Genomic DNA, 26,687 nt, shown 5'->3' on the forward strand with positions numbered 1-26,687 from the left:
CCGGGTTAGAATATTTCTTCAGCAACCCATGCTTGCCATTAAAGGTGACTCTGCTTGTCGTAAGAGGCGACTAACAGGATGGGGTGGTCAGGCTGGCTGACTTGATGCATGTCATTGATCCCAATTGCGTGGATCGATGCTCATGATATTAATCACTGGATTGTCTGGTACAGACTCGATTATTTACAGACTGCCGTGTTAAACAACAAACCAACCAACCAACCTGAAACAGAAAATTAATATTTCACTCAAGTGAAATGATGCCTAAAGCCGGAACTACTTTCAGCCTACCTGAAAGACACTGTGGTTCTAACTGTTGTCTGTGTGTTTGGTGTTTAGCACCCACTCAGCAATATTTGCACTATATGACATATCTTGTGACATGAATATCACCTAAATGTTGCAAGTTTGCAAGGTTGCAGAGCTATAGATAAGCTTTTGGTCATTTGATTATTTTACCCAGGGGATTGATTTTCATTGGGTATCAGCAGTTCTTAGAGGGTATTCAAATTGGGTATTTTAACTTAAAAACCTGTTTTGTAACAATCCCTGCAAACCATTTAGAGCTATATGAATAGTAGTAATTCTGTCTGCATCTGCATGTGGCTCCCTCTCTGGAAAGCCATTTTGGTTTGCAATAAGAAAAGTGTTATTTTTGTTTTATCTCCAATCAGCGACTGTTTAACATACTACATGTACATTGACTAGGCAGGATTTCAATTGGCATTTTCAGTATGCTTGTCGCACTAGCTTTTCCCAATGTAACTGTCGGTAAGTGAATTTCGCGGTTGTAATTTACGTAATCGTTTTATCTAAAAGCTGTAATATATGCATTAATTTTATTTCAATAGCGTATTTAAGCAGCTGCATTTTTGATATGCTAGGATTTGATTTGTCAGCGTATTTCAGTTTATCTAATGCATATTTTACGCAGATACGTAGCCTATCTCGAGCTCTGAATTTTTCATGCCCGCATCTTTTCTTTTTCTATTTATTGTCTAGCACCAAACTAGGCTGTCTTTGAAAAATCGAATCTGGACCAGATAATCCAGTGATTGATATCATGAGCATATATCCATGCTTGGGATACGACGACATGCATCAACCAAGTCAGCGAGTCCCATTAGTCGCCCTTACGACAAGCATAGTCGCGTTTTACGCCAAGAATGGGTAAAAAATGGAGTCTGGACCAGACAATGGATTGACATTACGAGTATTGATCCACGTAACTGGGATGCAACTACAGGTAATCAAACATGAATTTGATACAATGAACATAATGCATAACTCGGGATGGAATATAGTTCTTTTCTATACATTTTTGCATAATGGATGCACATTTCTCTGTTGTGTAAACCCCTGCATGTACAAGACCACTTTACCTTTATGCTGTTGTTCAAAATGGTGTTTGACATGGTATCGCTTGAGGTTCTTGAAGTATGTGAGGGATGGTGAACCATGATGTAGATAGTAGTGGATGAGGTCATACATCATATAGCCCAGCACCGTCCCCGAGATGACGGACAGCGTCATCAGCCGCGGACACACCAGACGCACGAGAGAGTACATTATTACTGCCAAGATGTTTGCTGGCACCAGCGGAAATACTAGTCGGCCCTTCTCCATGGGTGCCTACAGGGAACAATGGATCTCATGTTGAAGTATTGTAGAATCAGGAGAGGTCAAAAGGGTTAACGTCGCGATCAAGATTATTGCACTTATATATGGTGACATGCAATCACCTGCAAGTGTGCATATATGTGTCTCTGCTTGTACTATTCCAGACTAATGCTGGTTCACAATGCTAAGCCCACTGAGATAGCATGCCGCAGCTTACCTTCGATACCCCATTCAGACACAGTACACTGACTCTGGGCCGACCAGTCCTTGTTTTAGCCCCTTAATGCCGAGCACCAGGCAGGGCAACATCAAGTACCACTTCTACTACTTATTTCTTTAGGTTCGACTACCATTTCCACAGCTACTGCCACAGCTACTGCCACAAGGCCCACAGCCACTGCCACAGCTACTATCAAGCCACTGCCACAAGGCCCACAACCACTGCCACAGCTACTATCACAGCTACTGCCACAAGGCCAACTACAACTTCCACAGCAACTGCCACAGCTACCATCAAGCCACTGCCACAAGGCCAACTACCACTTCCACAGCCACTGCCACAGCTACTGCCACAAGGCCAACTACAACTTCCACAGCTAATGCCACAGCTACTATCACAGCCACTGCCAGAAGGCCGACAACTACTTCCACAGCTACTGCCACAGCTACTATCACAGCTACTGCCACAAGGCCCACAACCACTTCCACAGCTACTATCACAGCTACTGCCACAAGGCCAACTACAACTTCCACAGCTACTGCCACAGCTACTATCAAGCCACTGCCACAAGGCCAACTACCACTTCCACAGCCACTGCCACAGCTACTATCAAGCCACTGCCACAAGGCCGACAACTACTTCCACACTACTGCCAAAGCTACTATCACAGCCACTGCCACAAGGCCCATTACCACTTTCACAGCTACTATCACAGCTACAGCCACAACTACAGCTAATGCCACATCTACATCTACTGCCACTACTACATTTACCGCTACAGCTACTGCCACAACTACAGTTACTGCTACTGCTACAGCTACTGCCACAACTACAGTTACTGCTACAGCTAAAAGTACTGCTACAGCTACTGCCACAACTACAGTTACTGCTACAGCTAAAAGTACTGCTACAGCTACTGCCACAGCTACAGCTACTGCCACAACTACAGTTACTGCTACAGCTAAAAGTACTGCTACAGCTACTGCCACAACTACAGCTACTGCCACAACTACAGTTACTGCTACAGCTACTGCCACAACTACAGCCACAACTACAGCCACAGCTACAGCTACTGCCACAACTACAGTTACTGCTACAGCTACTGCCACAACTACAGCCACAGCTACAGCTACTGCCACAACTACAGCTACAGCTACTGCCACAACTACAGCCACAGCTACAGCTACTGCCACAGCTACAGCTACTGCCACAACTACAGCTACTGCTACAGCTAAAAGTACTGCTACAGCTACAGCTCCCACCACTTCCACTACTCATTCCTTTGGTTCCTACCTTATGGTGCTGACCATGCAACAGGAAGTGCAGCTGGAGGATGATGGGATACTGTGTGGGTGGTTTAAGATGAAACACCCAGCGATGAATTACATATTCCAGCAGTGTCCATGACAATGCACCCAGGATAAAGAGATATGGCATTCGGGACACGTTGATCTCAATACCTACAACAAATGTACAGGAATGAAGCAAGTTGCAAATAAACACAAACTTTTTCAATAAGAAATTAAAATACATAGGTTTCAACTTGGAAAGATCATCGCAACACTACTGAATGGTAATAAAGAGATTCAAGAGCCAGAGGAGGTGTAGCTCAACTGGTTCACACATGAGTGTGGGGGATTTAAAGTGTTTTGCATGCTCTGTGACATCATAGGACCTCAGCTTGAAGGGAAGAAAAAACCTGAAGCTTTGCAGGTCTAAGACATTTACCACTTCGGTGAAACCAAGAAGCATGGTTATCATGTGGTATAGTGCGGACAAACCTAGAAACATAATCAGGGCCAATCTGGGATTTAAAACCCACGATCACATGCTTCTGGCAAAGCCAAGGGACGCAACAGTTTGAACTCTGAACAGCAAATTGTTGAGAATTAGACAGTTGGGCCATATGTGCCCCTGACATTAAATTGATAACTAAATAAGTGTTTACATTACATGCAAAACAGAAGCAGCACCATCCCCACTATATGCATGGTATACTGAGTGTCCCCAATCATTATTACTCATGATATTGTGCATATTTTCACGACGTCTGCTTACCACTGAGTGACCTTGACCTTGAATGTGTTTGAAACAGAGACAACAACCCCCTGTGGGGATTCAAGGTTAGAATAGGTCCCCGATCCTTGTTGCAATGTGGGACTTAATCGATCAGGTGGTCAGTCTTGATGATTTACTTCATAGTGTCACTTTACATGATACCAACCACTGATTTGCCTAGCCCAGACTCTATTATTTAGAGTCCAAGGTGATTGTGGTTTTTACTCATCTCCTTTCTTCGTTATGTTCAAGTTGTAGCTATAAATGTGTTTCCAAATCCAAAAAACAACCATAGCAAAATAAATACCCTTACAGATTCTGTTTCATGCATTTATAAAGCAGCAGTCTCTCGTTTAAGATTAAGTCAAAATTGTTTCCATGTAAAAGAAAATTTAGAAAAATGTTAAAATAGCAAAATTCACCCATTCAGCTGATGAGCACAGCATATGGAAAGTTGAAATATGTAGAATGGTTTTCAAGGTTCAGTCCGGGAACAAACCCCTACCCTCATTTGAGACTAAGTTGAAACTGTTTCCATGGAAACATAAAATAAAATAAAATAAAAATTAAAAAAGCTAATGAGAAATGCATTTTGAAAGTTTCATTGAAAAACATTGTGAACGGGTTTCAAGTTATGGCTCGGAATAGGATGGGAATGCTGATACCAACGCCAACACTGACGCCAACAGGAGCTGATAAAAACAATATGTCTCCCAACCAACCTCCCGCCATCCATGGCAGCCACACATCGGGGTGTTCGCTGAGTCCGGTGTAGGCCGTGTAGATCATGGCCAGCATGGCGGGCACCCAATACATAGGCACCATCCACCAGGAACACTTGGAGAAGTACTCCACGAAGTCCGAGTGGAACAGGCGCAGGGGTAAATCTGTCGGTTGGTGTGCCCACTCAAAGTACTGCTCTCCCAGCTTGGGAATCTGTGGTAGAACTGGTTTCTTCCAATCCACAGGGTCTGTCTGAATCAAAAACACATTCAGTAGAGTAAAACCCCATTATCTCCATACAGATGTTGAAGATTGATTTTTTTCACAGCCATATGGCCCTTAACTTCATTTCCCTGTGGTATAGCCAGAGCAATATCCAAGAAGCCACTGCAATTTTGAAAGAAGGTAATTTTCATGGCCATATGGTTCTCAACTTTATTTTCCTGTAGACAACGCAATATCTTAGAAGCAAACGTAATTTTGAAAGAAGCTAAATCAAAACCTTAAAATATTCACATGCCACAATAATATAGCTGGAATATTGCTGACTTGCAACATGAAGTCAGTGAATCACACATTACTTCAACTGTATCGACTTCACAAAACAATGATTGGATAACTAGTTGTCAGGGAATGAGTGAGTGAGTTGGGTTTAACGCCGGTTTTAACAGTATTCCAGTTATATCACGGCGTGTCAGCTTAATGTGGGAGGAAAGCCCGAAGTGATGCAGGTCTCAGACGTTTACCACTTCAGTGAAACCCACGAACACGGGTATGGCGCTGACTAACCTAGAAACATAATCGGGGCGAACCGGGATTCGAACCCACAATCATAGCTTTCTGGCATGCGCAAGGGACACAACTCTGCACAGCGAATCGTGGCGCCTTAGAGTGAGGTGTCAGGCAATAAAGCATACTTTCTTACACAAATTGCATGAACAGTGGGTGCTTATGGTAAGGCAGGACATGCTTACCCTTTTTGCAAACGTCATCATGATTTGCAGTCACCCATTCATATAATTTTTTACATTATTTTGCCTTTTAAACCAAATTGAATCTGTCTGGTCTGATAATCAAGACTGGTTATTCTCTGATGTTGACTTTGTATAATTATTTGACTATCTTTAGTCAAAAGTTTATTTAGGAAGCCAAATGGCTGGGATTCCTGAAAGCTTTTTACTTACTGGTATGGATGTCATCATAGATTCTGATATCAATGTATTAATACATTGTTAATATCAATATTGGATTGATACAAATTTATGAATATTGGTACATTAATAATTCGCTGCCCCAGAAACATTTACATTTGATAAGAATCCCATGACTGAGGCAGAAAATTCAATCTTAAACATTTTAGATTGTTAAAAAATTCATGATATGCTTCAACATGTACAATCACCTCATTATTTTACTCGTTTGACTTTACACTTTGGCAGACCATTAAATAATTGAATTATGTGGCTATGAAACAAATAACTCCGCATTACGCCAGGGAAAACACAGAGACACAAAGTCCATGAGGTTTGTTGTAATTTCCTCACAAAACGTGGGAGGTGCATCCTGTATGTAATCATATATACCCCAAGCGACACCATCCTATCGTTATTGGAGTTTCTTCTTTTATCAGGATAACCTTATCTCCAGGCTGCCGAAGTTGATTCTATAGTAGAATTCTGCAGAATAATCTAGGGACTTTCTATAGATCATCTTCATCCAAGGAACATTCCGTAGAAAGTCTTTTTTGTCCCAGGGTTCGATTCCCGACATGGGTACAATGTGTGAAGCCCATTTCTGGTGTCCCCCTGTCGTGATATTGCTTGAATATTGCTAAAAGCAGGGTAAAAACATACTCACTCACACACTTTTTGTCCCAGAGATTTGAAAACAATCCCCATTACACTGATTACAATGATAACATCAGGGCATGTGCGGAATTGTGTAAAATCAAACGCCGAAATGTTACTAAGTAGGGCTGGGACGAGTCCAAATTTACTACCCGGGTACGCGATCCCTATCACTCGACCCTACCCAGATACTGGCTATAGGTCTCAAGAGTTGGGTACAAAAAGTCCGAGTAGGAATTGTTTACCGTACCCCTGGCAAAATATATTTAGATACAAGTATGAAACGATCTGGTCATGTAAACATTGAAGTTGATGAAGCTGTATCTTTACACATAACATAAAAAAGTCAGAAGGAATGTGCACATAGTCAGAAAGATATCAGAACATTAACGATTTGTAGGTAACCATGGAGTTATAGTAGTGGTTTTTTTCATTAAACGATATATCACGTGACTAACCACGGGTCAGGGTAGTCCTGTGGGTACCCGGGTCCTACTCAGTACCCACCCGACCAGAGTACCCGAGCTACCCGTCCCAGCCCTATTACTAATCATGCTAATATTTCAGAGGGATTGAACATGTAACCCTCTTATCTGTAGCCTAGTGAGAGAACTTCAAGGCTACAGAGGTGCTAACAGTCCACAAAGCTTTAAAAAATCTCTGTTTCAAGCACATGTCCACCCGCAAGAAAGGTCTTACGGACATTTTCTAAAAGTTCATGGAAAGTATGTTGCACCAACATAAAATTGTTGATAAATTTTGCTTTGGCTTATCAACTGCATATCAGACAGATAAAACACTTTCCCTCGGATTTTGTTACCATGGTTACAAATGTAAACACTCAGGGTAAGTGGAGAAAGGGTGTTCAGTTGTCTGCATGCTGTATGTGGTCTTTCTTGCTGTCATCAAATTCATTTTATACTGCTACGCTATTGTTCTGCTTTAAGGTATCCCAATGTATTTTTTTTTTTTCCCCTTTTTTTGGATTTAGACGGTTTATATGATAGATAAAATACTCCTCAGTTTTGGTTGAAAATGTAAAACCTCAAGCTTTTCCTTGCTCACGGTCTTACATTTTCAACCCAAACTAAGGAGCGTTTTATCCTCTACCATGTTTACATTGCCTAGTTATCCCACACTGAATGCAAAGGATTCTTGTCATTGGCTAATATTCTCTCACATCTCTGTTGTAGGACCAACAGGTTTGAGAGTACATAACACACATGCAAACAAATGACAAAATGCCAGGGATGTTCACACAAACCAGGTTCTCTTCTTTTCTCACTTGCAAAAGCAAAGAAAGTCTTAATAATCTTTAGAAAGTCCTCAAGCTGCTAATGCTTTTTGTTAAGCAGTTGCACTTTTGAAATTGTGACCGGTGAAAAGTAAACAGGATCAGTATTTGTACAACCATGAGTCTGCAACACTTACATAGCCCTCCTGTCTGTTGTAGAAGTACTTGTCCTCCATAGAAAACAGGTCTGCATCCTGGGAACAACAATACAACATCTAGTTAAGAATCTTGCAATTCCATTGGTTAATCCGTACCACATGACAAAACAAAACATTTCAATGTTGACCCCAAAATCATGTGACTGGAGCTGACCTCGAATATTGGTTTGTTCTTTGGTTGTTTTATGCGTACTCAGCAATATTCCAACTATATAATGGCAATCTGTAAATAATCGAGTCTGGACCAGACAGTCCAGTGATTGATATCATGAGCATTGATCCATGCAATTGGGATCGATGACATGCTTCAACCAAGTCAGCGAGCCCGACCACCCGATCCTGTTGGTCGCCTCTTACGACAAGTCAAAATGTAGAATGTAGAAATACGATATATGACGGCGGTCTGTAAATAACTGAGACTGACTAGACAAGAACGGGTTGCTGAAGACCAATTCTACCCTAACTCTTCACAGGTCGACCTCGAATACTGACTTGTCACATGATCAGTATTGACCTGTAACATGATGAATATTGACTCATCTGCTAGAAAACAAGATGACGTCTGGTACAAACGTTTCAGGTTTTGCAGCTAAGTTACGTAATAAAACAGAGGACAGTTAAAAGACTTCAGAAAGTTTAAAGTGAATTTCGGTAAAACAAAACAAATGTTTACTCTTGATGACCATGATGACCCTCGGACCCAACCCCTTCAGCAGTCTGGTTAGATCACCTCAGGGGTTGGGTCCTCGGGTCCTTGTTTTCAGCATATTGACCTTGTCAATAGTAATTATTTGTATAGTTTCAGCCTCACAAGTGGCACAATACTGACTTGTGGGGATTCTGGGTAAGAATATAGGTCTTCAGTAATGTATGCTTTTCATAAGAGGTGACTAACAGGATTGGGTGGTCAGGCTCACTGACTTGGTTTGATACAAGTCATTGTATTCCATTTGAGTGGACCGATGTGGCACAATACTGACTCGTGGGGATTCTGGGTAAGAATATAGGTCCTCAGGAATGTATGCTTTTCATAAGAGGTAACTAACAGGATTGGGTGGTCAGGCTCGCTGACCTGGTTGATACAAGTCATTGTATTCCATTTGCGTGGACCGATGCTCATCATTTGCTCATGATGTCAAACACTGGATAATGTGGACCAGACACCCATTCCACAAAGCGATCTTAGACTTATGATTGTCGTAAGCCTGTGTTAAAGTATGGGAGTTACGATCATCTCAGCACTAAGATCACTTTGTGGAACAGGGCCCAGACTTGATTATTTACAGACATAAAATACTTAGAGCAGCATTAAAGAACAAACAAACAAGAAAACGAAGTCATCTATATCCCCTACACATTGTCCAATCTTAAAGACAATGATATGTGCGGTCAAATGTGATGGTGTATCGTCCCACTAAAACAGAGACAAACATGGTGCAGATATTCACTGTACACTGTATCTCCTCTAGTCAAGGCATTTACCCATACTGTCCAGTGCCGGAATTAGATTTTTAAATCATTAACTTCCCTTGGCTGACATGGTCAGTCTGAAATGTTGCTTGGCCCATTGAGACAGCAGAGCTGTCATTGGCTTCTTACAGCATCATGTCACTGACTGTGCTATACAATGAAAGGGATGTGAAGGTGCCGTGCTTGTGATGGAGCTTGCTTTTCACAACATTGCACACTTTACACATGTGTATAAACACCGGCAAGCCAGGCATGTTGATAAATGTTTTGATAATCTGTGTTGCTGTATTTATGAGAGAATCCAGGGCCAACTTCCGCATGTCTGTGATGATTCTTGCATCATTATTGACAAGGATGTGGAAAATTCATCTGGCATGAACACTAGACTCAGCTCATGTATTAGAAATTCGAAAAGTCCTAAAATTGCATTATGTCTTATTACGCTGACAATACTATTGATACCCTATTTCATTATGAATAAATGACATTATATGATAAAGAGGTTATCATGCTTGTGTTTGGGGATGGTAAATATCCTGAATTTTTTTGGAATGGTAAATATCCTGAATTAGGAATAAACACTGTGTATTTATTCCTAATATGTCCACATTGTTATACCTAACACAGGATATTTACCATACCCAACCACATTCGTGTGATAACCTCTATATCTGTCTGATTTGTTGCCTTATTTTGAAGAACTCCTGCAATTGCGAAGTCCATGCAGTCAAGCCAAAAAGCTTGACCGTTAACCTTATCACAATGGATACATTTAGGATAAATATCCACATCATCTTCACAGGAGTATATAGAGGTTATCACGCGTGTGTGTTTGGGGATGGTAAATATCCTGCATTAGGAATAAACATTGTATTTAGCGAGCCTTGGCGAGCTAAATACATAGTGTTTATTCCTAATACAGGATATTTACCATCCCTAAACACACAAGCGTGATAACCTCTTTATCATATAATGTCATTCTTCAATTCTGTGCTTGAAAATCGCTTCCCCTCACTCACAAACATTACCTAAACATTGCGAGTTTTCCTGGAATGCGCGCATTAATATTTATTACGTCACAGGGTAGGTGATGTGTCAGTCGGACAGCGACAGTAGCCAATATAGTTCAAACTGAAATCTGTTTCTTATACAGTGGCGAAGCAACATATACGCAAAACAACAATTGTTTTAACTTGCCTTTCGCGACAATCCATCGGTCTGTCCGCTAGAGTAACTGCCCTTTGTCAAAGGGAAGCTATTCTAACCCTAGTCTATGAGACATCACGGCCAGTGATTGTTCACAGTCGGCCTGTTCTGTCATAACGTTAAGAAGTATAGTCAGATGTATACACAGCGCCAAAACGAAACAAGGTAACAATTCATACATATTTCGCCTAAACCCAACTATTTTTATTTGTGGAAAAGGTTTCAAGCCGCAGAGGTCTACAAGCACAGATATGGCTTCTGATCCCACTTGGCTAGGCCTAGTGCCCTCGCAATTTAATTGTTTCGTAATTTATATCTCCAAAGTTGCCCAAACTTATAAAATTCCTTAGTTACGTCGCAGTTCGACACTGACTTTCAGTATATAAGACTGTTTCTTTTAATAATTGTATCAATTATCCCTGTAGTTTATCCAGATTCACGATGGTTAATTCTGATTCGATCGCCGAATGACAAGTGCGACTCCATGTTTGTTTATAAACACTGAAAGTAGTCCCTACTTGACCTTTGATATTTGCATCTCTATCCGCATATGACCCCAACGGATATCGTTTTTATCCGTTGGCTTTATCCTGCCGAGAAACCTACCCATTATATGATAATTTAAGTTATTATGCATTTAGAATTAAACAGATTGTGTTGACTGACTCATACTTTTATTCAGTGACTACTAAATGAACCTTGTTATCAGCAGTCTGGTATTTGTCTTTATCACATCATTTTGTTAAATGCTCAGATAACCTAATTTTCGTCTGGTTGTTAGATGTTTGACGCCACACTCAGCAATATTCTGGCTATATCACAACAACCCGTAAACACGGCAAATAATCAGGTCTGGCCAGGAGAACCAGTGGTTGATATTATGACACATTTTCACACTGTCAGGATACAATCACAAGCCAAGCAACCACCCATCAACTTAGTCACCTCTTACAACCAGCAACAAACAATGCTGGGGATCTTATCTCCCTTTAACTCTCTGGAAGGTCTGATGTCAGTGATGTTATGAGTGAGTGAGTGAGTAAGGTTCTAGATTTGGGCTTTTCACATTGTACCCATGTGGGGAATCGAACCCCAAGAGGATAATGAGAAAATGCTTTAACCACTAGGCTAATCCACCTGTCCCTTGCGATGTTACAAGTCTAACTAACCAGCTAACAAAGAGTATACTTTTTAGGCATGTAATGGTTATTCTTAACCTGGACTACACATAAGTGACATATTCAACACTTTTATACATCTGATCTAGGGCTGGGACGAGTCCAAATTTACTAACCGAGTACCTACTGTAGGTCTCAAGAGTTGGGAACAAAATGTCTGATTGGGAATTGTTTTACCGCAGCCCTGCCCAAAACTGTTTAGATACATGCATCAATTCATCAGATCATGTGTACACTGAAGCTTTATCTTTACTCCAACACATACACAAAATGTCAAAAGGAATTTGTGCATCGTCAGAAAGAAATGCGAACATTAGCAACTTGCAGTGTAACTGAGCTGTTGTGAGTTTTTGTCATTAAATAATATATCATGCGACCTACCACTGAGGACCCACCCGGACCGAGATCCCAGTCTGTGCAAAAAAACATTTGTGCCTACTTGCCCAAATTAGCTTTGTTTATCCTTTGCTGTAGAGTTTTGTGTTACGAAAGAATTGACTTCTACTTCATCATATTTATATAATGATGACCAAACTGTATGAATGTTTGAGCTCGCGACGACATTCTTACAATGTTTGGCCCTCACTCTATGAAGGTTCATACACCAATGAACTCACACAAAAGTGAATGTCAATTCTTTGAGTTTGTTTCACTATTCTATACTTCGAAGGGTGTGTATACAATTTTATTAAGTGTGTTTGAATTCATGTTTATACTGACAGCCATACACACAACCAGCTGTATTGCAGAATAAAATAGTTCCTCAAAGCGAAAGGTGACATGAGTGTACATGGTGAATGCATGCTGAAATTGATCAACAGTAACAAATTGATTCAAACAATATCATCAATTCTGGTGTCCCCCGCTGTGACATTGCTGGAATATCATCACATTAGAAGGTCTGGTGGTATTTTAAAAAACTACCTCAGTAGGTCAGTCAGTGCATTGTTATGCATTTACATCAAGTACAGGACATCAAAATGGCCGACACAATCAACATGACAGGGGAGATTTCCGAAGTGGTTAATAAACCTGTGGTGTTAATAAGTGTCAGTCATCATTGATCAATTGGCTGATCATTGAAAGGTGATGATAAAGATGTGTTAAATCAGAGCTCCAGATAAGCTTTTGGTGTTGTGGGTATTTTACCCATGCATTTTAAAATCATTGGGTATCAGTAATTCTATCTGCGTATTCAAATTTCTGTTACCCACTAGTTTTTACACATGTGGTATTTAGCTAAATATTTAAAAACACTATTCATCTAGTCCCTGCAAACTGGTGTTGTGTGGGTTCGAGTGCTTTATAGGACTCAAAAATACCTCGATACTTCCACAAGAAAGTGTGATGGCAAATGATAATGATGTAACTGTCATCATGGAGTTTGGCAAGGTTGCAGAATGCCCGTTTATAATTTCAAAATAACTTGCTGATTTGCTTAACGAATACGCAGGGTTACTTCACAATATTTTGATGATACGCACAAGTTATATTTTTGTAGCGTATCTGTAATGTTCGTTGCGTATTTGATACGCTTGGATTTTATTTTACTGCATATTTCTGCATAAATTTCTGATGCATATTTTACGCATATACGCAGCTTATCTGGAGCTCTGGTTAAATAGATACTGAGGTAAATTCAAAGATGAGTTGTAGCAAGCTGCCATGCTCATGCCATCTTCCTGGGGCAGGGGAATTAACTGACGGTAAAAGTCCAGGTTCCAAACTTGGCTTCAATTATGGAGTTATATTTTGGCTGGACTAACCATGCTAACAAGTCTTTGCATAGTCTGCTGAAAACTATTTTACAAAATTAATATCCGGTTCATAAATAAAATGTTGCCTGCCATGCATATTTCTGCTGATTGTAGGATTTGCAGAGCATGTGTACTGTCAACTTGGCCTCCAAATCTTTTCATGTTTTCATGTGCCTCAAGTGATTTGATGCACTTTGCAAGGTAAGACCTGTTTTGAAGGGGTTAAAATGATCTGGATATTCCCAGGGGTTTCCCCAGGAATGTGAAAGTTTGTAAGTGTCATTTCGAGAGCCTCTCATCCAATTGAAAAGCACTACATGGTGTAAAGTTCACATCCAAAAAGGTTTTGACACTGGCCTTGGACTAGCAGCGCAAGTCGCAAAGTGACATATATGTTAATTGCACACTGGAATGAAAACGTGCTGAGAGCATGCTCAACAGAACTACAATCAACAGTCAAGTTGATATAAATATATATAATGGAGCAGTTAATTATGCTGCAGTAAGTGAAGACAAACTGACACATAACAACACCCAGCAGTGCTGTAAAACAGATTCCATTTACAGCTGAGAGTGAGTGAGTGAGTGAGTGAGAGTGAATATGGTTTTACGCCACTTTTAGCAATATTCCAGCGGGTAACACCAGTAATGGGCTTTGCACATTGTACCAATGTCAGGATTCGAACCCAGGTCTTCGTTGTGACAAGCGAACACTTTAACCACTAGGCTGACAGACAGCTCCAGAGAGAGGAGAGAGAGGGGGGAGAGAGAGAGAGAGGGGGGGGGGGGGGGGGAAAGGGAGGGTCCTGTGCGGTCTTCTATAGTATCTGAATCTAGGAACTTTCTAATTCACTGATTAGTATCAACAATGACTTAAAAATAACAAACAAATAATAGACATGCAAGTCTACAACCCTGTCAGTACATGCCTACATTATTGCAACCTCGCTATCAAATGATAACCTCTTATCATGATGTTTCACTCTCTATATAACGAAATAGATTAGATACGTAAACAAGAGAACTGAATGGACTATTGATAGTACTGACTCAAGTCTCCAACCCTTCTCTGACTTGACACGCATGGCCTCAGATTGGGTCCTTTTCTAGGGCACTGACTGACTACCATCCAAAATGGCCTAATGGTTTCTTAAGGATTGGATCATGATGGTGAAGAATGTCCCATCAAAGGTTGATAAAATCAGGACAAAGGCTTAATGTAGTACATCTCCAGCAAAAGCAGTGCTAGTGAGATGGGCATGATAGCGAATAGGATGGGCGAACATTGAGGCCACACAAACCAGTGTTGCAGCAATAACTCTAGACTTGCACAAGACTTGAACAAGAGTTCTAGATTATATAAATAATAAGAACAAGTTGTCCCTCTAACACACTGGAGTCCTTACTGTCCTCATATCTAGACTTGCCAATTAGTAGGATAGAATAACTAGACATCCATGGATTTTTCTTTCAGTACAGCCGTGGAGCAAGGCTACAATAACCGTGATAATGGGAACACAATGGGAACTCCTGTGGCTACGTGACAAGTAACAACAATGATAGGCCAGTCCATTATGTTAGCACACGAACACAGGCTTGGGATCACGTCCTACTGTGGATATTCACAATAGCCTCATAGATCAACACTAAATATAAATGTATCTTGTCACATGTACCAGGACTTAAGTTAGGGCTTTTTTTATAATTTAGCTTGGAAGTCCCATGTTGAAACCCTAGTGTCAAAAGATGGAACTTTTTGGGGTCCCTTGATTCAATCAGCGTTAGAAATTGGCACTAGTCCTATGGTCCTTGCCAAACTGACCAATAGTTAAGTTATCCTAAGGCCTATTAGAAATTTGCTCTCTTTAAGGGTGTTACTGTCTGTTATCATTACAAGGACTAGTGGGCTAAAACACTTAGTTTCTTTCGCTGTTCAATACAGTAGAATTAAATGTCAAGGACTCCACAACCATCTTATTTTTAACACAGTATTTACCTGGGAAAATTTTTTTCTATTTGGGAAGTTTTTCCTAGTTAGCCAGATACTACAAGGACTAAATCTGAAGACCCATGTAAGAGAACAGTAAGATCCACCATCCTATCTGATCACCAGCTTTAAATCCTACAGAAGCTCAGGCTAACAGTATCCTTCTTTAACCATGAGAAGACTGCCAAAAATATTACAAACGTAAAAGCAAAAAAAATAAAAATAAAAAAAATAAATGCTGGGTTTGATATAAAATAATCTTAAGAACAAGTCTGATAACTTAGATTTTAAAGAATTTCCTTCAAATCAAGTCCGACATTTCTATATTTTGTTACTTTGCCTCCTGCCTCTTTGTATACTGACCAAGATGATCTGTGCAAGCGAGATAGTAGGGATTTACAGGTCCCCGAGAGTTAAAAATAAATTAATTGTTATTTTTATTAGTCCATAAAAATGACCTGCTTCACAGCTGCCATTTACCTAATGGTAACAGTGGTAGTCCACAAAGAAATGTCATTCCTCCATCCTGAATGTTATCAGTCTCAGATAAGTAGATAATATCAATTTCTAACACTTTGAAAACAGTAAACTACGGTTATAACGAACACGCTTATAACGAACTAACGGATATAACGAACTAACTTTTTAGTCCCGACTATATGCTGTAGTTATGCTGTATATATGCTTATAACGAATTACGGTTATAACGAACTAAAATTAGTAGTCCCTTCGTTATAACCGTAGTTTACTGTACGTGATGTTCAAAGATCAGGCTAGTACGCTTGGACCTTTTCCGTAAGGACCAATATGTTAGCAGAAAAAGGTCTTCACACATTGCAGAGGCGGTCGGGTAGCTAGCGGTTAAAGTGTTCGCTCGTCACACCAAAAACCTGGTTTGAATCCTGACATGGGTACAATGTGTGAAGCCTATTTGTGGTGTCCCCCGCCGTGATATTGCTGGAATATTGCTAAAAGCAGCATCAAAAAACTCACTCACTCACTTCACACATTGCACCCATGTGGGGAATCAAAATTGGTCACTTGACATGCCAAGTGAACGTTTGAAGCACCCTTGTGTTGGCTGAGCCTGACGGAATTCATGTGTGAAGCTTTATATAGGGCAAATATCTCTCCACCAACCATGCATGCCAGAGCATGAGGCGAGGTGAAGTGGGCTTACTTGATGCTTGAATGCTTGTATTCAAGCGTGTATGTGTGTACTAGTCCATACTAAGGCCAGTTTTATAGTGCTAGCCCACTGAGAAAACACGCTACAGTTAACATGAATACCATCCCCAAACCTTGCACGATCAAGCCTCCTAAGTTCATGCATACAAGGGTTGTAACTCTAAATTCCACTCACTGCCACTGACAACACTCAACATTTTACCAGCACTTTAATCATTTACTTCCACTGACAATTACTACAAATAAATTTACCAGTCTCTTAGGGATGGGATGGGTAACTCGGGTACTCAGGTCAGGTGGGTCCTGAGTAGTGGGACCCAGGTTCCCACAGGACAACACAGATCCGTGGTTAGCCACGTGATTATGTAGGTAAATGGCAAAAATTATAAGTGAGAAATATTCACATTTCTTTCTGACTGAATGCACACATTCCTTCTTTATATATTGGCATAAAGATAAAACTTCAGTCAACTTCAGTGTGAGCATGACAAGAGCAGTTTATATGTGTATCTAAATACATTTTGACAGGAGTATGGTCAAACGTTTCCCAATCGGACATTGAGTACCTACCTGAGGCCTACAGCGGGTACCCGGGTAGGGTCGGGTAATAGGGGGGTGGGTACGCGGGTAGTAAATTTGGGTAATAGTGGAATAGGTACCTGGGAAGGGTCAGGTAATAGGGGGGTGGGTACGCGGGTAGTAAATTTGGACTCGTCCCAGCCCTACAGTTTCTACTGGCACATGACACCGGAGCAACACATGGACATGAACATATGAACTATTTGCTTAAGGTTTAGTACAATTCACAACAAACACCTCGGATTCAGAAATTGAGAAATCATAATGAGTGAGTGAGTATTCCGGCAATATCATGGCGGGGGACACCAGAAATGGGCTTCACGCATTATACCAACGTGGGGAATAGAACCCGGGCCTTCAGCGTGACGAGTGAACGCTTTAACCACTAGGCTACCCCACCGACCTGAGAAATCATAACGAAGGGTCAAACCCTCCTAATAACTGCTTATTGTCACAATTATCTAGCACAAGATGAAATGACATTCACTGAGTTCAAAGATGCATTGAAAGCATTCTTCTTGTGGGCACATCTAAACATCCTTATTAGTGCCCGTTGGCATGTATGAAAAGAAAACCCTTTCTATCCTAGCAACAGTCCAGGGTTGCCTGTTGTTATTTTAAGTCACATACATGACCAACTGGGCCCAATGTTTGAAAATGTTTTCATAAAGATCTGGGTTTGAATTGGTCTTCAGCAACCCATGTTAATCTCATGAAAGACTAACAGGACCAGATGACTTGGTTGATGCATGTTATTGTATCCCAATTGCGTAGACGATGCTCAAGACGTCAGTCACTTGATTGTCTGGTCCAGGCTCGATTATTTACAGACCACTGTCATATAGCTGGAATAGTGCTGAGTGCGACGGTAAACAACAAACAACAAAAGCAAACATCTATCTTCAACACCACCTTGATCCGTATCGGAGTCACATCACAGCACGAAAGCTAAATATGAGAGGAAACCTCTATGTGACACAGGAGATACAAGGTTACCAGAATTGTGAAACGAAAGAAGGGGTTGTATGGCAACGACAGACCGAGGTTCTCAGTGAGGTGGATTAAAGCCATATCTGCCTCCTGTAATGCATCCAGTATTCATCTCGGAATCCAAACTATGGTAGGTACTCTTGGTAGGCAAATTAGGAAAATAAATTCAGAATTTTGTTTAAAATTGGGATATTTTTTTACACATTTTCATTTACTGAACAAGCTGAAATACTGAGATATAAATATTCATATTACACGAAATACAATAATGCAAATCCAAGCATTTAATCCTCTTCTTCTCTTAAGTCAACTCTGCAAACCCACAACATTAAACACTCCGCGACTTTTGCCAATAGTCCGAAGCCCGAGTCTAGTAAAATTCTGTACAGTCCAGTAAACACGGTAAACTCAGGTAATAATAGTCCACATAATAACACTAAAATAATGATAAAAACCAATGTTGAGATGGTAGTCTCAAAGGTTTTTGGTATAGACTGATTAAAGTAACCACATTTTGCCTGGAAGTTTTAATTCCAATGTGGGAATGTTGAAATTTCTACAGATATGGGACCAAATTTGGCTTCTGTTTGTTTGTTTGTTTGTTGTTTAACGCCTAACTCAGCAATATTCCAGCCATATGACGACAGTCTTTAAATAATCAAGTCTGGAACAGACAGTCCAGTGATTGACATCATGAGCATCGATCCACGCAATTGGGAGGATGACATGCATCAACCAAGTCAGAGAGCCTGACCACCAGATCCTGTTAGTCTCCTATTACGACAAGCATAGTCACCTTTTACGGCAAGTATGGGTTGCTGGAGACCAATTCTACCCCGGATCTGAGCAGGTCTAGACAAATCCCTGTTGTGACTTCTATCCTAAAGATGGACAGCTGGCAACTTCCCAAATGTGTTGAGATCTTGCTTTTTTATTCATTCATTGGTTCGCAAGACCGTCTCCGTGGTCTAGTGGTAGAGTGTCCACCCGGAGAGCGGAAGGTCCGGGGTTCGATCCCTGGCCGTGTCATACCAAAAGACGTTAAAAGATGGTACTTGTTGTTACCCTGTCTGGCTCTTGGCATTAGGGGCTAAAACAAGGACTGGTCGGCTCGGAGTCAGTATACTGTTGGGTCGTCATCATCATCATCATCATCATCATCATCATCATCACAAGGTATTTCTTAAGATACCAGAAACAAATTGAATGTATGTTTAAATTTTAACCCAGCCTCTAATACAAGGAATTTAGAACCATGAAAGTTCAAACTGAATTGAAAGAATATTTATGTGACTTACAGTAGTAGAAACTAACCGTTTTAGTCCACTAGTCCTTATGATGATAACATATAGCAAACCCCTTTAAAATAGAAAATTTCTACTAGTCCTTATGAAACCTTAACTATTGAGCAGTTTGGCAAGGACTATGGGACTAGTGTCAATTTCTAATGCTGGACTTACCAATTTTCAAATAGCATCTATCAATTTGAAAATAAGGAAAAGGACATATGCATTTATGCCTGGAGATATTTCGAGTTTCAGTAGATTCGTTTTAATCTTAAAGTCCACAATATCAGGCTTATTTAAACAACAATTTCTAGAAAGACAGAACGAAAAAATAGAAAGAAAAGTATTGACACAAAAACATATCGACATAATCATGATAATGTGCAAAAGTAAATTTACGTGCACCAGTCTGGATTAACATGGTTAAGCCAACAACCAGTCATATTTGTAATACGAATCATGCTAATATACCTCATTATCTGGAAACAAGTTCATCGTTAATTTCTGAAAAGTGTTCTTCACATCTAATGCCGATCACTTGTCCTACTGCCAGCAGTTATTTAAGACATATGATCTAGTTAATTGAAGGCGGTATGTCTGACATCCACAAAACCATACATGCAATAATCTGATCATCACAATTGGGCTGCCCATCTCTTGGCTTGAGAAACAATTAGTCTGTTGGAAACATGTACCATATTTGACGTAATAAGCACCCACGGCAATATTTGCTAATACATGTATATTGACTTGTGAACAATCCCAATTAGCACCCTTCTAATTGATCAATGTACACAAAACTTATTTGTTTGTGTATAATACTCACTTGTGTGTTATATGCACCCTTAATTACGGGCAATTATTTGTGTATAATACGCACTCGTGTTTTATACGCACCCTTAATTACGGGCAATTAACTTCTGGAAAATATATCTGTGGTGTATAAAACGCACAGACTTTTCTTTTGTATCATTTTAGGCTGTCAGCATAAGCCATAAAATTTACGATCTTTCAACTCTTTCACCAAATTTATATTCTAATAAGAGCCCCTATTTATAATTTTGAGAGCGTCCAGGGCGCTTATTACATCGAATACAGTATTATTGTACATGAGCAGATGATTGATTGAAAGAAACATATACTATGCAAAAGAAGTAAAAGAACATCCGATTTTATTTACGATGATAGTTATCTGTCATGTCATGACAGATTAACTCTAGTCATATAAAATAATTGGGTGTTCTTAACTTATACAATAAAGCTTTTTAAGTTTCCTTGTATACATACTTTTTACACAAAGTTCAAATGTTAAATGGGGATAAATAAATTTAAAAAACACTTCAAATTTTTTAATATGTTCTTCAAAAGGTACCTGAATATTGCCACGTGTGTAATGTTACTGTATTCAACGTAATAAGCACCCTGGGCTCTCTCAAAAATAGAACTAGGGGGCTCTTATTAGAAAATTATTTTGGTGGAAAAAAAAACAGAGTTGAAAGATTAATATGCTGACTGCCTGAAATGTTTATGTACGACAGATATATTTTTCCAGTATTTAATTGCCCATAATTAAGGGTGCATATAACACATGAATGTGTTTTATATGCAAAAAAAATAGGTCTTGTGTAGATTGATCAATTGGAAGGGGGTGCCAATTTGGATTGTTCACTAGCCAATATATTAGCAAATATCGCCATGGGTGCTTATTAGAGCGGGGCGCTTATTACGTCGAATACGGTAATTAAACTTGTCTCATGGTTAAACTTACTGCAGCCAGTGATCATGTCTTCAGCCTACTGTACAAGTTGTATACACATATCAGTACACTTATTCGGTGGAACTGTAACAAAATTGTGCTTTTCTGGTTTAACTGTATTCACTTTTTAATTAAGTTTGTGTAGAATGTGTAAACTAATCAGTAGTCTCACTCTAAAAGTAGTCTCATTTAACATTAATTACCTGATTAAGTAGAGCAGTACAGTGTAGAGGTGTCACATGCCATTGAGTTGACCCTATGCTGCCATATCGTCTTGGCATAATTGCTGACATATTTAATGTTGTTGGCTACCCTCATAATAAACCAGAAAATATATCCAAACTTGTGAAAACGCTTTATGAGATTTTACAAGTGAATCAAAACACTCTCAGAAGTGATTGCAACATAAGATAAAATGAGGTGTAGCGGTGCAGAGCATATTCTATCTTTAGCCACACTGCCTGAGACGGAGATCCTGTTACTCTCAGCTGGACTGCCAAATCAAAGCTTGTGACACATGCAATACCCAGTAGGTCAGAGGCTAGTGAAAATGTATAGAAACTAGTAAAATGCTGCTTGTCACAAAACAAGTTCTAATAAGTGAGTGAGGTTTTACACAACTTTTAGCAATATTTAGGAAATATCATGGCAGGGGACACCAGAAATGGCCTTACACGTTACCCTTGTGGGAATCGAACCTGGGTCTTCGGCGCAAACCCAGTTGTAAGGTGTCTAGAACTAGAAGCAATAATCACATATGTAATTCTATCCTCCAAATGTCTTCATAGTTCCCCCCAACAGTGTTGGAAATTAAAAGGGGGTCCTGGGGTCCTTGAGTGCCGCTGCACTACAGTATTTGAATCTACGGATGCCTAATCTTTACTTTTAACATTAGCATAATGACCAGGACCTTTGATGCTGAACACTGCTCCAAGAATACACACTGTAATTACACTTGTGCTTTGCTTCACAAAAGCAACATCTCAATTGGTCTGATAGGTTGAAAAATGTTTTTGAATGGGACTAGAAACCCGAAATCTTCTGGACTTTTCACGGTGTATAAATATATTTATTTAAGTATCTATGTTGTCTCTATTCCAAATTTGAGTGAGCGAGTTCCAGTTATATCACACTGTGTCAGCTTAATGTGGGAGGTAAGCCTGAAGTGATGCACGTCTTTGGTGAAACCCAAGAGCAAGGGTATGGTGGTGACAAAACTAGACATGTATCAGCATGATCAGGGTGAACTTGTCGTCAAACCAACGACCATAGGTTTCTGGAGTGCCCAAGGGACGCAACTCTGCATGGCGAATTGCGGCGCCTAGATAACTGAGCCAACTCTGCCCAACAAATTTGAAAAAAAACCAACATGACATCGGTTTCATAAATGGATACTACATTCACTGTATATAAGATTGATATACTATTATCAGAACAACTGTGATTGGTTTTGTTTTTCTCCACCCTCTAACAATGCAGGTTCAGATGTCAGATGACATCGGCGTTTGACCAGATGTAACAGCTTGAGATACAGACTGATGTTTTTTTCACTCCCGCTTGCTTGCCGTTTAACATAACTCCCAGCAATACTCCAGTGTTCTGTAAATAATCGTGTCTGGACAAAACAATCAAGTGACTGACATCATGAGCATCGATCTATGGGATACAATGATATGCATCAACCAAGTCAGGGAGCCTGACCACCTGATCATGTTAGTCACTGCTTATGACAAGCATGGGTTGCTGAAAATCAACTCTAAGCCTATTATAAACCTGGATCTTCAGGGTGTTTTTCCAGAGAACATGTAATCGGAGAGTCCATGACATGACAATGTATTTATTCTGTCTATCTGGATGCATCACTTCAGTACTTTAAGAGACGTCACACAGTGAGTGAGTATGGTTTTACGCCGCTTTCAGCAATATTCCAGCATTATCACAGCAGGGGACACCAGCAATAGGCTTCACACATTGTACCCATGTCGAGATTCGAACCTGGGTCTTTGGCGTGACGAGCTAACGCTTTAACCACTAGACTACCCGACCGCCCCCACAGCATGAAAGCATAAAAGACAAGGGGTCCTTGCCATGCCTCTATAATTCAAGGACAAGTAACTACAGTACCATTTCCTTGTTGACTACCAACTGTTACATTAGCTGATTAGGTAAATGGCAACAATGAAGATAATTTTTGTGGACCAGTTACAATACATTTTAATTTTTACCTCTGGGCACATGTTCATCCAGAGCAACATTTGTTTGACAGATCTTCTTGGCCAGGTGGCAATTAGTCTCCATGGTCTGGTGCTTAATTTCACTGTAGGTCTAGTCATTCTAATTAGAGCCTTGAACGAATTCGGGACATTGTCTCCATGTAATGAGGGTTATTGTTTACTGTTAGATTGGTGTACTCCATAAAGCTGGATTTAGTAGACATGTAATGTGTTATCTTATTAACCAGATTCAAACTTGCTAGTCTGCTAATGATCACCATCCTCCTCTAATTATGGTCAAACAATCTCTCCAAATGAATATTTATTAATTGGCATATAAGGCATTAATGCTCATTACACCTCCTTTAACCATATGCAACCTAATTGCTGTCATAGAAGTATTTCTTTTCAATTCTACAACAGACAGTTACTGCAGTTTAGTCATCTCTTCCATCATAAATGGCATATTGTATTCAATGTAATAAGCGCCCTGGGCGCTCTCAAAATTAGAAATAGGGGGCTCTTATTAGAATATTATTTTGGTGGAAAGAAAGAGAGTTGAAAGATTGTCAATTTCGTGGTTTATGCTGACAGCCTGAAATGTTAATACAGGACAGATATATTTTTTATATTATTAGGTTCTTCAGATAACCAATGTTATTAGGCAATCTCCCTCTCTGCCAGAAGATTATTCTGCATTTCCTGATAACCCTTACTTGTCTTCTATTGAATTTATGTTTATAAACACATGGTTTAAAATAAGCTCTACAAATGCTCTACACTGAGGATAGTGGTAAGCACATTCTTAGTCTGATTATTGTTAATGAGTTTATCCTTAATATAAGACCAACCTTAATTTACCTCAGGCAATTAGTCTCCATGGTCTGGTGCTTAATTTCACTGCAGGTATAGTAACTGTAATTAGAACCTTGAACGAATTTGGGACATTGTCTCCATGTAATGAGGGTTATTGTTTACTGTTAGATTGATGTACCCCATAAAAATTGATTTAGTAGACATGTGTTATTTTATTGACCATATTCAAACTTGCATGCACAACCCTCCATTCACAAACAGTTCCTACTACATGTAAATATAGAACACAATATTGTTAAGTCTCCACCTGACACAAAGTAGTAAAAATGGTACAACTGTTGAAACTACAATGATATTGGTCTCTGCGTCTATGCCAGTGTACCCTCACTTATAAAAGACACCCTGAATTTGTACCATTGCCGTTTTGACATGACTTGTAGTTTTTATTAGGGCTGGGACGAGTCCAAATTTACTTCCCGGGTACCCACCCCCCTATTACCCGACCCTACCCGGGTACCCGCTGTAGGTCTCAAGAGATAGGTACAGAATGTCCGATTGGGCAACGTTTGACCTTACTCCTGTCAAAATGTATTTAGATACAGGTATAAGATGATCTGGTCATGCATACACTGAAGTTGACTGAAGTTTTATCTTTACACAAACACATAAAGTCAGAAGGAATGTGTGCATAGCAGCGGTAGAAACTAACTGTTTTAGTCCACTAGTCCTTATAATGATATCCATGATAACATATAGCAAAACCCTTAAAAATGGAAAATTTCTACTAGTCCCAATGATATCTTAACTACTGGGCAGTTTGGCAAGGACTACAGGACAACAATGCATAGTAGGAAAGAAATGTGAAAATTTGTCACTTATAGTATAACCATAGAGATCTAGATAATTTTTGCCATTAAACGATATAATCACATGACTAACCGGGGGTCCAGGTAAGACCTCTGGGTACCCGGGTCCTATACTCAGTACCCACCCGACCAGAGTACCCCAGTTACCCGTCCCAGCCCTAGTTTTTATCTAAAAATATTTGAGGCAATGTCTAACTAACCTATTTTGAATTAAATGTGGACTTTTGGGATGCTGTCTATTTATGGAACTGGCCATTCACAGAGCATTGATTCAATGAATTCCTGGAAACATGCACATGATCCACTCACACATTCAATAAAAAAAGCTATCCTTGTTTCATATGAAGACAGCAAATAACACCACAGTGAAGTGGGGAGCTGACATAAACATATATAACGAATTCATTCAATTTGTATCAGTGATAATTGAATGGAGTGATACTTTAGCCATGGAAGCAACTTGCAAGTGTTACATAAATAAAGAAAAAAAGAATTATATTTTGGTCTCCGCGTCACACTACAATTGGAAATTCCACGATCATTGAAAATACGATACCAAATATGACATCAAAGAGACAATAAGATCTTACCCCATTATTTGACGTTTTCTGAACTTTTCCAACACAGTACTTATCTAAGATTGTAAACGCATGTTTGGAGTGTTTATGGGTTTCCCGGCTATGCATAGCTTCTGTAACATCTTGTCCCGAGTGCTCCTTAAAAACATCGACACCTCCTGGGTGTTTAGAGACAAAGTCCGTGACATCATAAACGTTTCCCGAATAGATTATACACGTCCGACCTTGTTTAGCCCGCTGACGAACCACATCTTCCGTTGGAGAAGACATTTTCAGAAGTAAACACACACAGGTACATGAATGTGTACACCGCTACCAATATAAGGTCAAGGTCGGATTTAGATACTACTTTCCCAACCACGCTCTGCGTTGGAATGGAGAGTGATGGGGTCGTGCTAAAACCGCACCGCATCAAGATTGGTGTGGCGAAAACGGCACCATAAGCATTTGCATAGTTTACATTAGGGAGACAGGGGAAAATAAAGAATATTTAATATCGACCATGTATCAATTTTTTACACACAAACAATATTCTCAGATTATTAAAGAAAACCACATTTTTTTATGAATGTTAAATTCAATTCACATTCTCACAATGCACTTTTCGCATAAACAGACCATATTCTTTTTTCTTTCTATTTTTATCAAATGATTATATATGTTTCATCGCTCACCAGCACACTCTCACATACAAACCATTACTATCAGAATTTCCGAAGTCATTTTATTCAGGTGGACATTGATTGATTTTTGTTGTTTTTGTATTGTTTTATATTTGATTGTGTGTGTTTATATATAATTTAAATCTAAATAACATGAGCGTAAAAAAATTTGAGTGGGGAAAGTGTGATTACAACACGCATTGTTTGAAATAACCAGTAACTGCTGCTTGTTATA

At 39.7% G+C, this 26,687-nt stretch overlaps 1 protein-coding gene across 1 annotated transcript in view; it reads right to left on the minus strand.

Moving 5' to 3' along the window:
• LOC139454415 (fatty acid 2-hydroxylase-like) overlaps nucleotides 1–26,113 on the minus strand; it is a 38,822-nt gene extending 12,709 nt beyond the window's left edge. The window contains exons 1-5 of the mRNA XM_071236107.1: nucleotides 25,803–26,113; nucleotides 7,900–7,956; nucleotides 4,621–4,873; nucleotides 3,134–3,300; nucleotides 1,383–1,632 (exon numbers count right to left, since the gene is read on the minus strand). Of these exons, the coding sequence (XP_071092208.1) occupies nucleotides 1,383–1,632; nucleotides 3,134–3,300; nucleotides 4,621–4,873; nucleotides 7,900–7,956; nucleotides 25,803–26,060 (985 nt within the window). The 5' untranslated portion in view covers nucleotides 26,061–26,113. The remainder of the gene's footprint in view (nucleotides 1–1,382; nucleotides 1,633–3,133; nucleotides 3,301–4,620; nucleotides 4,874–7,899; nucleotides 7,957–25,802) is intronic.
• Nucleotides 26,114–26,687: the final 574 nt, after the last annotated feature.

Source organism: Haliotis cracherodii, unplaced genomic scaffold (genome assembly GCF_022045235.1).
Source record: "Haliotis cracherodii isolate W230 unplaced genomic scaffold, xgHalCrac1.p SCAF_10, whole genome shotgun sequence".
Classification (NCBI taxonomy): Eukaryota; Metazoa; Mollusca; class Gastropoda; order Lepetellida; family Haliotidae; genus Haliotis; species Haliotis cracherodii.